Source organism: Tripterygium wilfordii, chromosome 21, assembly GCF_013401445.1.
Source record: "Tripterygium wilfordii isolate XIE 37 chromosome 21, ASM1340144v1, whole genome shotgun sequence".
Lineage (NCBI taxonomy): Eukaryota > Viridiplantae > Streptophyta > Magnoliopsida > Celastrales > Celastraceae > Tripterygium > Tripterygium wilfordii.
In genome coordinates, this window is record NC_052252.1 from 12,536,873 (window position 1) to 12,554,586 (window position 17,714).

Sequence of the window (17,714 nt, forward strand, 5' to 3'; positions counted from 1 at the left end):
TATCTCCAATTTTTTGTGGACTCTATCAAATGGTATCAAAGGTATTTGGTTTTGCTCTAACATGATCGAACATGGAAGCCCGAATAGAGATTTTGGAGAAAGATATGGTAGATCTGAAGGATACGGTGGGGTTCTTGCAAGACGATATGACGACGCTAGAGACTAGCATGTCTGAGGTGCTGGAATTGCTGAAAACACGCGCTGCACCGGAAAAATGGAGAAAATGAAAACGAAGGAAGGGCAAGCCAGCATCGATGGAGAGTCACCTAACACTCCAATCAAGGCTGAAGAGAAGCGATCTACGCCGGAGTCAAGCTTCTATCGAGCGGATGTGTTGGCAAAGGTTCGTCTGGTGCGATTTGCAACTTTTGGTGGTGTCATGGAGATGGCGCAGGAGGAAGAATAGAGAATCGTGCTGCTTACTGGAGAAGCACGATCTGCAAACTAGCAATAGACCATAATTTTTTGGGCATGTTAAGTCGCTTGGGCTGAATGCAATCAAAGGAGCTGGTGAAAATTGCAAGTGGGCCACCAACTACAATTTTGGGCCTGCAAGATCCTTTGAGTCTGATATCATTATTGATTAAATTGAAGGGAAAATTCCAGATAGGTACTATTTGTGAAATTTTTGGACACTTAAGTCCATTTCAAAAAACTTTATCCCTCTAAGATACCATTAATATGTTAATTACTTTATTACCCTTATCTTCCTCCTCCCACAACACCTATAAATATTAAATTCTTGTGAGTGTTAAAGCTGAAAGATTAAACGAGGAATTTCAAAACTAGATCTAGTTCCTTGTTTCGTTGCTGAGAAAATTAAATCAAAGGAAAAGAAGAAATGTATGAAGAAACAAAGCATCTTCAAAAACCCATCACTCCAATTATTCTATAGTTCTATGTTTAGATAAACAGAGCCTTATGATAAACAATACAGAACAAAAGGGAAGGAAGGAGGGACTAACTTTCTGAAGTTGCAGGGCTTCTTGTCCCAGACAAATTCTTGTGAGAACATTCATTGCTCCGGCTTTTTTTTTTTTTTTTTTCTGGTCTTCAATGGCTTTCTCTCTTTCTTTATGAGTGACTGCAATTCGCTCTCTCTTGAAGTTTTGGGAAGAAGTCGGAAATGGCAGTAACAAGAGAAAGAACTAAATCACATCACTTCAAGCATATAGAGTCCGACAATACGTCAACACATGAAGTTATATGTCAACTATTAGAATATATTCAAATCTTTAATTCATCTATTTCATGTATTGAAGTTGTTGATTTTCAACAGCTTATTGTCTCACTGAACTTGGAAATTGATAATCAAATCAAGCAGGATTTGGACAATGTTACTGTTTCAAAACAGTAACATTGGTCTCCCTGTGTTATTATTTGGAAAAAACTTCAGATCCGATCGATTTCGGTGGCGGTTTTCCATACCACCATCACAGTTGGACTCCCCTCATTGAAGCACACAATGTCCAGTCAGGTACGGCCCAAAACAACCACCGGATATGGCCGTTTTAAAACAGTAACATTTGTTAATGTTACTATTTCAAAAAAGTTACATTGATCGGCCAATGTTACCAATATTACTATTTCAAAACAATAACATTGGTCGGTCAGTGTTATTATTTGGAAAAAACTTCAGATCCGGTCGATTTTAGGGGCGGTTCGCCATACCACCACTATCATTAGAATTCCCTCATTGAGACGCACAATGCCAAGTCAAGTACGACTCAAAACGGTCATCAGATATGGCCGTTTTAAAATAGTAACATTGGTCGGTCAATGTTACTATTTCAAAACAGTAACATTGGTCTGTCAATGTTATAATTTGGAAAAAAAAACTTCAGATCCGCCCGATTTCGAAGACAATTTGCAATACCACCATCACCATTAGACTCTCCTCGTAGAGACGCATAATGCCCAGTCATATTTGGATCGAAACGACAGCCATAAAAAGAGATGAGAGAGAGATGTAGTAGAGAGAGAGAGATTCAATAGGAGAGAGAAAGTTGTTGTGATGAGAGAGAGATGCAGTAGGAGAGAGAAAGTTATTGTGATAAGAAAGAGAAGATGAAGTGAGATAAGAGAGATGTAGCATATAACAAGAGAGAAAACCATATTAGATCTAATACTCTTTGAAAAAGGGCAAAAAAGGAATAAGATAATATTTAAATGATTTAAATATTATAAAAAATAAAAATGGACTTATGAGGGATAAAGTTTTTTTGAGTGGATCTAGATGTCCAACAGTTTTGAAAGTGGTATTAATAAGTCATTTTCCATAAATTAAAATGGTCATTGTGTTTCCATTTGATCCTCGAGGATTCAACAGGTTGGGTATTTTTATTTTCAACCTTGAGGACAAGGTTGTCTTTTAGGGAGGGGTATTGATAAATACATAATAACTTGTACTAGTTAAGGGTAGTTTTGTCATTTTAGTAGCTTTTAGAGTTAAGTATGATTGCAATCGTGAGAGCCTGAGAGGCAGTCTTTTTTGGCAAGAAGAAAATTAGGGACTTCTCTTGTTCCTCAAAAACCAGTTCTTTTGGGAGGTTCCCTAGCTCCTCGAATTGCTAGGGTTGTTTACAGTGTTTTGTGATTTCCTTCTTTTTGGTTGTAATCATCAGAGGTATTATCAATATATCTCCCATTTCTTTTTTTTCTTTTTTTGAAACCCAGGCGAACACCCTGGAACCTTCTCATTAATTGTAAGCTTTAAAAAAGAGACAACTTACACATGGGGAAGATGACATCTCCACCCACACAATACAAAAGAACATGAGTTCTTCGACGATAATCCAAAAGACCAAACCAATGAAAATAAAAAGGAAATAAGATCCTTCGAAAAAACCTAAAGCCCAAAAACCGCAGGACCATCTAAAGTGTCTCACGACCTGTGAGATATAAATGCCTCCTTATCTCTCTGAACAATGAGAGACAAACCATCTGGACCTTCCTCAACCCACATTCATGAAACCTCCAACTTCAAAGCTTCTTTAGCCATAAAATGAGCTCCCCCGTTACTCGTCCGCCTCACATGAGAGAATTGGCAAGACAAAAAACCCTTTAACACCCTCTTAATCTCCTTAATAATCCCGCTCCATTCCGTCAACCCAGACTCCTCACTTTGAAGGTCTCGAATAACTAACTGTGAATCCCCTTCCAAAACAATGTCTCTGAAACCCATATCAAGTGCAAACCACACAGTCGAAAGAGCAGCTTCCGCTTCCGCCACAGTTGGAGATAAAGCAATCGGCCTAGATAAAGCCTGAGACCCCAGCAAATCACCAGTTGAGTCCCTAATAACCACCCCCATACCTGTCTTATTTTTTACTTCATTAATCCCCGCATCCCAATTGACTTTGATAAAACCCTCCGCAGGTGGCTACCATACCTCTAGAGAATTCATATCTGGTAATGAAGGAGAGGGATCTAGCACACTAGGTTGAGCAGAGGAAATAGCGTACCTGGCCAACTGCAAAGAGTTCATGAATTCATTTTCATACAAGAATGAATTTCGTCATTGCCATATCAATCGACAAGTTGTAGCCAAAATAGCTAGATCAATACTTGAAAGTTTTGCCAAAGCTGAAGACCAAAGCTGCTCAAAATCCAAGAAACTTGCACTCAACTTCTGGTTAGGGAGAGAGCTATTTTCAAAAACCTTCACTATATAATCACAAGTCCACAACACATGAATTAGAGATTCCCCTTCTTTTTGGCATAATGGACATCGATCATCTGTAATCACTCGCCTACGCAAGAGATTAGAAAAAGTCGGAAGAGCATTGTTCAGAACACGCCAAAGAAAAGCCCGAGTAGAAGCATGAGATTTCAAAGACCACACCGATCTCCATAAGCCCTCTCTGCCATACCTAAATGAAGAAGTGATAGGTATGATAATACCTATTGTTTTTGGTAGAAATCTCCCCCTCTTAAGCTTCCTTTTGATAAATAATGAGTGTATTTATGTGTTGATTTGTATTTTGATAGGTTGATTGCGGTTTGGATGAAAAGCAACGGAAAATGGGCTGAATTGAAGGAAATGTCCACCGACCTTCGTGTGTTCAAATAGTCATAACTTTCTGTCATGTTATTGGAATCGCGTGAAATAAAAGGCATTGGAAACTAGACATCTTAAGATTTCCGTAGAAGCTAACATCAGGCAAATCGGAGGTCATATGGAGAAGTTATGGTCATTTGAATTGTGGGACTAGGCGTAACGCGCCTAGGCGTGCGCCTAGGCGTGTTCGCGCCTAGGCGCACCATTGTGCACGCCCAGAATCATTTATGCACGCCCAGTCCAGAGAGCATTTGATGTGAAGATGATTGAAAATATATACCACGCCTAGGATAGCGCCTAGGCGTGCGCCTAGGCGTGAATTCAACACGCCTAGGCGCACAAAGCAATTTTCTGGGATGTTTTAATTCGCGAATTGCCCGAGCCGCAGGGAACTTTTGACCAAAAACTGATTTTCTGGAGAGCGAAACCAGAGGGGGAAGGCGATTCTTGGAGCTAGGAGGAGAGATTCTTCAGCTCAACTTGGATTTACTCAACTAATTGGGTTTATTCATGATTTTCTCATCTCTCCTCTTGTGTTTTTCTCTCATTATGTGTAACTAAACCTCTTTTGCCAAGGCTAGGATGAAGCCTTGGGTTTGATGACTTTGTTTATGACTTGATTTACATATATATGAGTTGATTTGGGTATAAATCTTGTGTTTCTATGTTTGATTGCAATTTCTTCATGCTTGTGGTGTTTGGTCAACACTTTAGGTTTTTGGATGAAATTGTTTGGAGAATTTGCTTAGACAATAATATGTCAAGTAGATTATGCTTCTTGAAACACTTGATTATGAATGTGTCTCCCTTTAATTAGGTGACAATTTGTATGAATTCTAATCTCCATAGAACTCCATGAATTCCTATGTATGTTTAGACCAATAAGATGGCTAGAATGTATTTAGGAATATCCGACCTAGACCAATAAGATGGCTAGTAATCGATTTTAGGGAGATTTGGCTTAAGTGCGCTGAAACCGACTTAGGTACGGATTCGTTATGCCCGAATTAGCAAATATGTGTGTGAATTTATGTCATTGCAAGTCATTTCCCAAGGAGGATTCTGAAGCCTTGGTGTTCATCTCATTCATCTCATTTGCATTAGTTGCATCTTTATTCTAAGAAAATACCAAAAACACTTTGCTATTTGCTTGTTTTAGTTTAATTACCAAACCAAACAATCTTGAGTTGAACTTTACTTTTGTTTGCATTGTCCATACGTACATACAAATATACATTTGGATTAGATATAACACCGTCCCTGTGGATTCGACCCTTGCTTATCATTGTGCTGTAGTCGCCGACTAGTACACTTGCTAGTAAGGTTAATTTAGTCCCAACAAGAAAAAGCTTCCAGCATCCTCTTTCGAGATAAGGAACGGTGGTAGCCGCTCTTAACAGAAAACACACCCGACTTTGTCCCATTCCAGCTCAACTGGTCAGGGCCATTTCTGGGATACAGAGGAATTCTAAAAATCTTTGATGCAATCTCTTCTGAAAAAACAGCAACAATAAGATCCATATTCCACCACCCCGTATTTACATCCAATAAACCCACCACTCTATCCTCCTCCAAGAACCCATGCAGTCTCAGATTTTCATCCCATATTAACGGTTCTCCCAGCCAATTGTCCTTCCAAATTCTCACTGATCTTCCATCCCCAATTCTCCAAACTAACCCCGACTTAATTAAAACTCCAGCTAAAAAGATACTTTGCCAAGCATAAGACATACTGGCTTTGTGGGCTGCATATAAGATGGAAGAGTTTGGAAAATATTTAAGCTTCATTACACGCCCCACCAAGGAATTTGGATTCTTTAAAATACGCCAGAATTGTTTTGCTAAAAGAGCCTCATTAAAAGAAGAAGAACTTCGAAACCCTAAGCCTCCTTCCTCCTTTGCTTTACAAATTCTACCCCAAGACACCCAAGAAATCTTTTGTTTCTCTCCTGACCTCCCTCCCCACCAAAAGGACCGAAAGACTTGATCCAAATCTTGACACAAATTAACTGGAAATCTAAAGATCTGCATAGCATAAGTTGGAATTGATTGAAGAACCGACTTGATCAAAACCTCTCGCCCTGCAAAAGAAAGGAATTTATTTTTCCAGCTATTAACCTTCTGTTTAACTTTCTCAACAATATACATCAGCGATTTCTTCTTAGATCTTCCTAATAAAGACGGCAAACCCAGATAGTTTTCATAAGCTTTAATCTCCTTTACCCCAATCAAACTCTTCATCAAGTTCTTTGTGGCCATAGATGTGTGCTTGCTGAAATACAATGTTGTTTTGTCCACATTCACCATCTGCCCAGATTGCCTCTCATACACTGCCAAGATATTCTGAATACAAAGCCAATCAGATTTGGTTGCCCGACAGAAGATTAAACTATCATCAGCAAAAAAAAAGTGTGATACAAGCAGAGAACCACGACCAAAAGGAAAACCTCGAATAGTCTTTTTCTCTATCTCCTGCTGCAAGTAAAAACTTAGCACCTCCGAACATATAACAAAAGGCATTGGAAAGAGAGGATCCCCTTGACGCAGCCCCCTTGTTGGAACAATTAACTCCCCCGGTTCACCATTAACAATCACAGCATAGGTCACAGAAGTAAGGCAGGCCAAAATCCACTTTCTCCATTGCAAACAAAACCCCATCCGACTCATAATCGTATCCACAAAACTCCATTCCATTCTATCATAGGCTTTGCTCATATCTAATTTTACCGCCATATAATTAGAATGCCCCCTTTGTTTCGTGCTCATACTATGCAAAACTTCAAAAGCCATAAGAATATTATCTGAAATTAACCTCCCTTGAACAAAAGCAGATTGATTTTCCCCTTCAACACACTCGGCAAAACTTTTTTCAATCTGTTTGCTAACACTTTAGATATAATCTTATACAGCACATTGCATAAACTAATCGGACGAAACTCCGTAACACTCTCTGGATGCAAAACCTTTGGAATAAGAGCAATATGAGTGAGGTTTACCTCTGGTGGCATCACCCCTGATTTAAGAAAATTATCCACAGCACCCAATACATCCAGACCAACAACATCCCAATGTTGCTTGTAAAAACCAGAGGAAAAGCCATCTGGCCCAGGGGCTTTAATCTGATCAATTTGTTGAACTGCCAAACACACTTCTTCCATAGTGACTTCCTGCGTTAGCATCACATTTTGACTCTCTAAAACCATCGACTTAAAATCGAGAAGAGAATCTTCTGCAGATTGAGGACCCGAAGAAGTAAAAAGAGAATTGAAATAACCATGGAATGCCCTCTGAATATCCCCCTTCGCCTCCCAAACAAATCCATCAGAATCCCGAATTTTCTCAATACCATTCTTCTTCCGTCTATGGTTTACACAAGCGTGGAAATAACGCGTATTTTTATCACTCTCCTTTAACCAAGTCTGTTTTGCCTGATGTCTTAGGACCGCCTCCTTCTCATCACGGATACCCTCCAAAGAACTTCTGATCCGCGCCAATTCCATCTGGTTAGATTCATCTTCTTTTTGGATCTGCACAGCTAATTCATTAAGAAGAGTTTCCTCTTGATTTTTGCTCTCCTCCCTCACTTTGGCCACCCATCTCAAAAGAGGACGTAACACCAACCAAATCATTTCTCCTATTTGACCGCCTAGGCCTCCAAACCTGTTTAATCAGCTCTTTACACTCTTGCTTCCTCCCCCAGACTTGCTGATATTTAAAAGCAAAACTACCTGGAGCTTTTCTTCTCAAAGAAACCCCCCATTTGATTTCTAGACAGCAGTGATCTGAGTTTGATACACCAAAACTCTTTACTTCAAATAACCCCACCAAATCCACCAGCCCAGTCGAGCTTATTGCTGTAGAAAAACTACTCATATGACTCCCAATTAAAACACTGCCCCCCACCTTTTCAGTCAAATTCATAATCGCATTAAAATCCCCTAAGCACAACCATCCCATTTGAGGACTAGGACGTAAAGACTTCAACAAATCCCAGCTCTCTGACCTTTTACTTGCATCAGGGTGCCCATAAAAGCAAGTCAGACACCAAGAATTCCCCAACAAACCCTCTCGAATAGTTGCATTGATATGCCTCTGAGAATAATTCTCAATAGACACATCCCAGTTTGAGCTCCAAAACAGGACAAGGCCCCCCTTTCTGCCCAAAGGATCAACCACAAAAGCATTCTCAAAACCCCCGTAACTTTTCAATCTTATAACTAGGAACCTTAGTTTCCATAAGGAAACATAATTTTGGCACTTTTTCTTTCACCAAAAGGTGAAGTTCGCGAATTGTTCGGGGGTGGCCAAGTCCCCGACAATTCCAAGATAAACACGTCATGGCTCTCGGCGGGGCTGTCCATCAGCCCCCGCCTCTCTCTTGCTCTTTTTGGATTAGCAATCCTTTACATCACCTAACTGAGACCCTTCTTTCCTTCCTTCCTTTTCATGAAAACGTTTGTCTCCCACTTTACCCATGTTCTGCCGTTCATTGGGTGCTTCTATAGTAATATCCATCCGTGCCCTTCTCTTCCATTTATGAATGCCCTTGCCCACCCCCTTAGAGATATCCTCATCCCCCACTCCGTCCCCCTTTTTCCCCTCACCTACCTCTGTTATCCCCTTTAAGTCTGCTGGCGCCACCTTTGTCCCCTCTTGAGGCTTTGTTACTTGAGCCCCCATAGTTATTTGCATATGATTCATACTTTTTTGGGCATCTTCCTCCCCATTACTCCTATTCCCTTCTACTGTGTTACTGAGGGTCATGACCCCCTTTGGTTGGTTTGAGCTATCCTCCTTTGAACTAGAAATTTCCTCCAAACCGTCTTTTACATGCTCAATAGGTTGAAATTCCAGAACCGCCTCCTTCCTTCTATTAACTTCCCCCGAACCCATACTACCCTCATCAGAGTCATACTGCCCATACTCAGACTGCTCCCTATCATCGCTAGTTTGCCCCTGAGATTTCTGTCCTGACTTCTTGAAATTCGGCTCAGCTCTCAACCAACTATCGTACTGCATATTCTCAGAAGTAGAGTGGAGACATGATGACTTGGGGTTTGGGCAACCCCCTTTTGAATGAATCATACACCCACAACTAAAACAAAATTTAGGCAGCCTTTCATACTTGAAGTTCACCAAAACATCACGAGTAGGAAAATGAATCATCTTTCCCCTGGTTAAAGGTTTCAATAGAGACAAGCAAATGCGGACTCTTAAATAACGACCCCAACAAAGACCTTCAGGGTCAGCATCAACCTCTACAACATCACCAATTGTACCCCCAATTTTTTCTCCCAAAGCTCTTGACATTCCCGCTAGTGGCAGGTTGTGCAATTGAACCCAAAACCACTCCGTATCAAATTGTAAATCCTTGATGGGAACCTCACTCTCCATCTCCTTCAAAACAAGCAAGCTTCTATCAAACAACCATGGACGGCCTTCCATCACTCGTCTTTTGTCGTGCTCCGAATGGAATATAATTGCGAAAATATTCTTCCCTAAATCATGAAACTTCAGAGGCGCCGAAGTCTTCCACACGTTCATCATGTTTCTAGCAACCACCTCCGTTGCAATAAATCTATCCATAACTACCTTCCCAAATACTCCCCGTCTTGTTGAATCTTTCGAAAATGGCATATCCTCCTGATCCACCGAGATCCCTTGTTTTTCCTCATCCGTAACTTTCAGCTTTGACCACCGAGCTTCCAGATCTTCCATATGGCACTCCACACAGATAAAACCCACCAGTAAACTAAGTGAAAACAAAAACCTTGGCCACCCGACCCAAACTCGTCTTCTCTTCTTGATCTGAGACCAAGAACAGTGACTACACCTTCTCTTTCTCAAAACCCTAGGTTTTGCGAAAAGAGCGACTCTTGTGTACTATATCAATTGATAGATACATTATTACTTGTACTAGCTGAGGGTGGTTTTGTCATTATAGTGGCTTTTAACCTGTTAATATGAGTACATTCAGTAGCACACTCCTCTGCTAGGGTTTAGGATTTTTCTTTGGGCCTTTGGCTGTCGCCCTAACTCCAAAACAATGAATCAATAATAAACACCGAAAAATGGCATAAATCTAACAACAGATTTACTCAGCAACCCATTTGCCCCATTTCTTCTCCTAATACCAACTCTTCTAGTTGGTGCTTGTGATTTTGGCGTAAAACTTGAGGTTTTAGACAAAGTCCTCTGCCTTTTGAGTGAAATTTTGGTGTTACTGTCTTGGTTTGAACCATCAGGTTCAAACCTGGTGGAAACATGCACAATAACTAGAAGAAGATTGATTTCACTGATGTATATCCTCACTTGAGGATGAATCGGTAGCATAAAGATCATTGCAGATATGGATAAAGTCTTGCATCAAAAACCCCATAAAAGCCCATATTAGATTTGGACGAAAATCAAAGAAAAACTTAATAAAGTTAACGTAAATTGAAAAAATGAAGCAGATCCACGTACCTTTTTGGTCTCAAATACATCGAAATAAACTCGTTCATCGAATTTGGGTGGGTTTTTGGTAGATTAAAATGAATAGAGGAGGAGATTGGGGTCATGTGGTAGGACAATGGAGTGTTTAAAGATTAGGTATTTTGACGAGAGTTTGAGGTATATTTAATAAAATGTGGAATGCATATCGTATCTTTGTAATTTTTTTATATGGATAAGTGGGATATTTTTGTACTTTATTTAAATAGAAGATTCAAAGGAAATTTTTTCAATCATACCACATTACCACCACCGGCCTATGAGATATTTTGATCATATAATCTCAACAAGTGTTGACAACTGGGATTCTATGTCACAGCCCATCTCTGGCCACTGGCACCCCCATAAGCTCTGGTCGTTTTACCGTGTCATCACCTGATTGGTAACGACCAGGCAGCATTCGCCCTTTCCGACTCCATCTCCCTCTCCACGTCAATGTACCGTGTCATCTCGCACTGTGAAATGCAACCTACGGATACGCTCCGGTAGTATATCCTCCGAATCCTCCTTTCACTGTATAAAAAGCTACCCAGCATCGAAGATTCACCGTCAGATTCTTCCTCTGATCTTCTCAACATTCTATTCTTGAATTCGTCTTCAATTTTTTTTTGGCGGGAAAGCTATGCAGGTCGATAACCTTAGGGGAGATATTCGTGCGGCGATCGAGGATGCTTCGCCACCATCAACGCCGAGGAAGGTTACTTGGACAGAGGATGAAGTGGATAGGGACGAGGAGGAGCTGTTTGTGCCGCCTCTGAACTTCGCGATGGTTGACTATGGAATATTCAGGTCTGGTTTTCCTGATTCAGCCGATTTCAGCTTCTTGAAATCCCTAGGCCTGCGTTCGGTTATGTGAGTAATTCTCAGTAGTTTTTGGTTTTTCTTGCCCATACGCTTCTAGAAATGAGTTATCCATTTTGTTTTTGTTGTTTGAGAGGTTTCTTCTTGCTCTGGTGCAGATGTTTGTGCCCGGAGCCATATCCAGAGGTCAATAACGAGTTCTTGAAGGCTAATGGGATTCGCCTTTTTCAGTTTGGAATGGATGGATGCAAGGTACTATTCTTGTTAATTGTAAGCACAAGTTCGGTAGAATTATAACCATCGAGGTAATGGGAGACTGCTATACTATTGTGGATTTGATGAAGATTTCTGTACATTCTTTAATAATTGATATCGACTACCTGATTTCACTAATTTGATGTGCAATTGTTAATTTGGTATCCAAGCTGGTGACTAGATGGTGCCTTTAGAAGTGAGAATCTTAGAAATCGAAACTCTTCAATGCCTATTGCCTACTGGTTTATACTGGTAAAATTAGGGAGGATGTAGTTGGGTAAAATTTTATAAGCCTTTGTGCAAGTAGTTATGAAGCCAAACAGCTGCTTCTTTAAGATTTTGTTAGATCATTCTATATGATGTCCGTCCTGACTGTCCTTATTTTATTTCACAAAGATGGAGAACGCTATTGATTGTGCTACAAAAACTATTGATGTTGGTCAATATGATATTTGACTAGAAAATGGTGATTATTGGAACAGATTATCATATCATGCAATTGCACGCCTGCTGAATGGTACATCACATGCCTTATCTGCTCAAATTCTTGAATTACATGAAAGGCTAATGATTCATAATAACGTCCTCATTCCACACAATATCATCAAGTCTCTGAAATTGTGAAAGTCTTTGTACATAATTTGTTGTTTGTAGTAACTATCACATAATACTCATGGTTAACCAGTCCATCAGTTGTTTAATTGATGTTGACATGTATGCATTAGTAGTTTTAAGTAGAACACTAACTTTGGGTATATAGCAGAAAAATCAAATGGTTGCTCCTTTGGTAGTTGTTAGTGACTTTCATATTTATTGGACTTAGGATTTAGGAATACTGATTAGTGGACTCTGGAAGTTTCCTTCTGTTTTACCCTCTTGTTGGAGCTGGTATCGTTGCGCTTTTGGAAGTCTACTTGTGTAGTATGTACTAAGCTAATATACTGTGGACAGGAGCCTTTTGTAAACATCCCAGAGGAAACAATTCGCGAAGCCTTGAGAGTTGTTCTTGGTATCATGACTCCTTGAACTTCCATATTTATTTCTGCCAGAGTATTGCTTGGCTTTCCAACTGTATGCTTACAAAGTTTTTCTCTTCTTTGACTTGCAAGATATTAAAAACCACCCAATCTTAATTCACTGCAAACGAGGCAAGGTAATTTGTTATTTACCATTAACTTGGTACCCATATGAAACTTCCTGCTAATGTGCTTAATAGTTTACTTTGCAGCACCGAACTGGTTGTCTTGTGGGCTGCTTGAGAAAATTACAAAAATGGTGTCTTTCTTCTATATTTGACGAGTACCAGAGGTTTGCCGCCACCAAAGCGAGGTTGTCAGATCAGAGATTCATGGAATTGTTTGATATTTCCAGCGTGAGGAGGCACTAGCCAATATCTTTTTCATGTTCAAAGAGACAATAGAAACACATTGTGGTTGGGTTTTGGAGAATGAATTTACGGGTTAAGATGCAGTTTGTTACTTTGTTTCAAGCATATAATTTTAGGAGTCGTGTATCATATCAGCTCTCTGTCTAGGTCCCTTTTTTTCCTGAGATTGTTAGGTCGTTCCCTTTTGTTTCTTGTATAGAGGCTTTATTTTCTCAACATCTCTGGTTTTGATGGAGAAGGCAGTATGAATAATTGATTTTTGAATCAAATGGATTATAGAGGACCCTAAAGAGAGTGCATCAATGACTCAATTGGTTCCAACTTCCAAGTCTCATCAATCCTGGTTGGATTCCATTGTTTGAAGAAAAGAAAACAAAAAGGAATACAAAACAAAAGGTACAAATGTGGAAGAGCAACAATCGAATCGTCAATCCAAAGAAATGACGACTGAAACGATATCTCGGCCATTTGTTTTGCTATACCTCAACTGTTCTTCTACCAAGAGAATTAAATCGTCTCTCGAACAAAACACAGCACAGAGGCTATCATACCCCAAGAAAAAGAGCACACTCAAAGTATTCAAGCGCAAAGAAAACCAGATATCAACACCCACAACAAAATCTCAAAAGCTAACAATCGGAACAAGGGGTTTGGCATCGCTGGCTCCGTTTGCAGAGAGCGCGATTTGCTCTGTGAATAGTTACTACAGCCGTCCTTCCCTCCCACAACCAAGTGACCAACCCTAGTCGCCCTTTAAAAGAGAATTGAACTCGAAGTGGGCTTTTTATCTGGGCTGGGCTTGGGTACCTTTCAGTTGGGTGAAATGGGCCTTAAGGCCCATTCTAACAAATTCCACGTGTCTCGAGTTTTCCAGGAGGATTGAAGTGGATCCCCTGGTTACGCACGATATAATAGTTAATAGGATAATACTTGAGAACTCTAAAAATTATCTTCAAAAAACCTCTATTTAATATGGAGTATTAAATGTAAAGTGAATCTTATATATGTATTTTTAATCAATAATTATTTTAATTTTATATGGATTTGGAGGATTTTTGATAGTTAAAAACATTGTCTTAATGAATATATTCCATTGAAATGTTGAAGATTGAAGGTCAAAGGATATTGATAAAACGACTACTCATCCTACGGTTGATAATGACCATAAGAGTTGAGCCTGCTCATCTAATATGATGAATCTAGATTCTAGGGTTTCTTCAGCTTTCCGTAAAACCCCACCAGACTATCACCATCCTGCACTGAGCTCAACATTTCTCAAAATTCCCATCTAGTCCTTCTATCTTCAATTCAGTTGTTGAAAAACTGCACCACCTTGAATCGCAAGTTTCGGCTTTAATGCTCTGTCAATGGTAAGTACTCTGTTTCACTCTGTCTCATTTGTTAGAGCTTGAAATTGAATACTTCAAAGATTGGAACTTTGATCATATTTTGATACAATTCGAACTTTGCATCCATACAATTTTGTATCTGCGTGTGATTCTGCGGAGGGAGAGGGAGAAAGAGGGAGAGTATTGATATATGGGGAAGTCTGGAGCGAGGAAAAAGAAAGGTGGTGCTTCAAATAAAGTATTGGGTGATTCTTCAACAGGCCAAAAACCTAATGGTACTGTTGATTTTGATTCTTCAATTTTTTTGAAGAGAGCTCACGAGTTGAAAGAGGAAGGGAACAAGAAGTTTCAGAACAGGGACTATGCGGGTGCTCTTGAGCAGTATGATAGTGCTCTTCGCTTGACTCCGAAAGCCCACCCAGACCGTGCTGTGTTTCACAGCAATAGGGCTGCTTGCTTGATGCAAATGAAGCCAATAGACTATGATACTGTTGTTGCTGAGTGTACCATGGCACTTCAGGTCCAACCCCAGTTTGTTCGAGCTCTGCTTAGAAGGGCTCGTGCTCTTGAGGCAATAGGGAAATATGAAATGGCGATGCAGGATGTTCAAGTGTTGTTGGGAGCCGCCCCAAATCACAAGGATGCTTTGGATATTGCCCGGCGCTTGAGGACTGCATTGGGCCCTCGCCAGGAGGCACAGCAAGACCTACAGAGCCGCCCATCCCCTGCAGCACTTGGGGCCTCTGCAGTTCGTGGTGCCCCAATTGCTGGGCTTGGGCCTTGTTTGCCAGCACGGCCGGTTCCAAAGAAGGCAGCTACTTCTCCAGGGGGATTGGCTGTGTCATCTGTTAATAAGGTGGAGAAGTCCCAAATAAATGTAGCAACTGAAAATGGTTCTGAAACCAAATCCCAGTTGCCAAAAGTAGTGTTGAAGCCTTCAAATGGCTCTTTGAAAGCTGCAGGCAATCCAAGCAAAGATGGCCGGGGAGACCACCCCGCATCTTCATCGATCTCATTAACAGGTCGTGCACAGTCTTTGGAGGTGGCAATTCAATGGAGGCCATTGAAGCTTGTTTATGATCATGACATAAGGCTGGCCCAAATGCCTGTCAATTGTGCTTTTAAAGCGTTAAGGGAGTTAGTGAGCCAGCGTTTTCCAATGTCAAAGTCAGTTTTGATAAAATATAAAGATAATGATGGTGATTTGGTGACGATAACCTCTACTGCAGAACTTCGATTGGCCGAGTCTTCTGCTGACAGCCTCCTGACAAACGAACCTGATGCGGACAAAGCTGATTCAGTTGGGATGTTAAGATTGCATATTGTTGAAGTAAGTCCAGAACAGGAGCCACCTTTATTGGAAGAAGAGGAAGAGAAACCTCTAGAAATCGAGGAAACCAAGGGGGATGAAAGTGTCTCCCATTCATCACTCAGTGAATCCGTGGTTGAGGTTCCTGATACTGAAGTTAATAAGATAGAGAAAGAAGTTTCAATAGAGAAAGCAGCAGCTTCAGAAGATCCAGAGAGCAAGGAGGTGGAGATGGATGATTGGTTGTTTGAATTTGCTCAGCTCTTCCGGTCCCGTGTCGGTATTGACCCAGATGCTCATGTTGATTTGCATCAACTTGGGATGGAGCTCTGTTCAGAGGCTCTTGAGGATACTGTAACAAGTGAAGAAGCCCAAGGCCTCTTTGACAAGGCTGCATCGAAGTTCAAGGAGGTAGCGGCTTTGGCTTTCTTCAATTGGGGCAATGTCCATATGTGTGCAGCAAGGAAACAGATACCTTTGGAGGAATCTGCTGGAAAGGAAGTAGTGGCTGCACAGCGTCAAACAGCTTATGAGTGGGTTAAGGAGAAATGTTCTTTGGCTAAGGAAAAATATGAGGAAGCACTCTCGATCAAGCCAGACTTCTATGAAGGGTTGTTGGCACTGGGGCAGCAACAATTGGAAATGGCAAAGCTTCATTGGTCATTTGCACTTGCGAGGAAAATAGATCTCTCTGAATGGGATTCTACAGAAACACTTCAGCTTTTTGATGGTGCAGAGGAGAAAATGAATGCTGCAACTGAGATGTGGGAGAAGCTAGAGGAACAGAGAGCTAATGAGTTAAAAGATCCAATTACAGGCAAGTGGGAAGAGTTGTTGAAAAGAAGAAAAAAGCAAGGAAGTGGTACTGAAGGTGAGCCTTCTGGAACCACTAGTCAGGTTGAACTTTCTGCCGAGGAAGCAGCAGAACAAGTTGCTCTAATGAGATCACAGATTCATCTCTTCTGGGGTAACATGCTCTTTGAGCGTTCTCAAGTTGAATGCAAATTAGGGTTTGGTGGTTGGGAGAAGAAGCTTGATGCTGCAGTTGAGCGCTTTAAGCTTGCTGGGGCTTCTGAAGGTGACATTTCAATGGTTTTGAAGAACCATTGCTCCAATGGCGAAGCAGCAGAAAGGTGAAGGGAAAAAAGTTCAGGAGCTAAATTCTAATGTGCCTGGTGAAGCATGTGAGAACAATGAGGTGAATAAAGTGTGAGAGATGAGTATTTTTGCAGTCCTGGTCGGCTTCAATGAATTGTATTTGTATTCTACCTCAATAAGGAAAAATGAAACAGATAAAGAAGAGGCGAGCTTTGTTCCAACTGATGTTGGAGGTGAGAAACTTTTCTTTAGAATCGATAACTCGGGGTGCCGACAGTTGGCAAGGTACTCAATAATTTTGCTTGTAAGATGCGATGGTAACTCTGTAGGTGACTACTTTCAAACATTGTTTGCATACTGATGAGTTGATTTAAACAAATTTATCCACCTTGAATCTGATTATTTAGCATTACTTCTCCATCTTAGTTGCGTGGTTTGAAAATGCGCCCTCGACCATTATGGGGCATGCTGATTTTTTTTTAACTGTTATTTCAGATATAACATGTACTCACTTTGGAAAACATGCTTTCCTTGAACTTGTGGCTGTGACGTATTATATTGCATAAAAAGAGGTTAACGATTGAGATAATATGTATTCTGCAGTATTATATTTGCATAATGGAATGAGATTGAATTAGAGAGTAGACGATGACTAACATACTAGTGGTGCTTCCTTTGTTGCGACGATTTATAATTGAGAATTTTAGTAACCTCCAGGGGTACCAATTGGTACATTTGTCTGGAATTATCAGTATAATCTGTGTTTCTAGAGCATTGTTTCTTTCATCTACCTAAGTTAATCATTAATGGTTCCTGATGCTTACAGTAATCTGATTTTACCATACATTTTTTAAATCACCACTTTTCTGAATTGTGCTGTCATGTGGAGTCTTTCTTTTTCCTGGATCACACCAACAATGCTAAACCTTCTTTTTCCCTGTTGGCTGGTACTTTTTTGCTTAT

General features: G+C 40.5%; 2 protein-coding genes, 1 non-coding gene and 1 pseudogene across 3 annotated transcripts; 2 read left to right on the top strand and 2 right to left on the bottom strand.

Moving 5' to 3' along the window:
• Positions 1-8,452: 8,452 nt before the first annotated feature.
• LOC119987929 lies at positions 8,453-10,660 on the bottom strand. Its single transcript, XM_038832834.1, has 2 exons — positions 10,526-10,660; positions 8,453-10,420 (listed from the first exon to the last, which is right to left on the bottom strand). Exon 2 carries the CDS (start codon positions 9,776-9,778, stop codon positions 8,453-8,455), a length of 1,326 nt encoding a protein of 441 aa, XP_038688762.1. The 5' UTR covers positions 9,779-10,420; positions 10,526-10,660.
• Positions 10,661-10,802: 142 nt separating this feature from the next.
• LOC119989093 (tyrosine-protein phosphatase DSP1) lies at positions 10,803-13,314 on the top strand. The gene is made up of 5 exons (XM_038834400.1): positions 10,803-11,404; positions 11,512-11,605; positions 12,560-12,617; positions 12,718-12,761; positions 12,825-13,314. Exons 1-5 carry the CDS (start codon positions 11,175-11,177, stop codon positions 12,993-12,995), a joined length of 597 nt encoding a protein of 198 aa, XP_038690328.1. The 5' UTR covers positions 10,803-11,174; the 3' UTR covers positions 12,996-13,314.
• An 83-nt stretch (positions 13,315-13,397) lies between these two features.
• LOC119990280 lies at positions 13,398-13,526 on the bottom strand. The gene has a single exon (XR_005466004.1). It is a non-coding gene; the product is annotated as a small nucleolar RNA snoR111 (small nucleolar RNA).
• Positions 13,527-14,171: 645 nt separating this feature from the next.
• LOC119989092 lies at positions 14,172-17,163 on the top strand (annotated as a pseudogene).
• Positions 17,164-17,714: the final 551 nt, after the last annotated feature.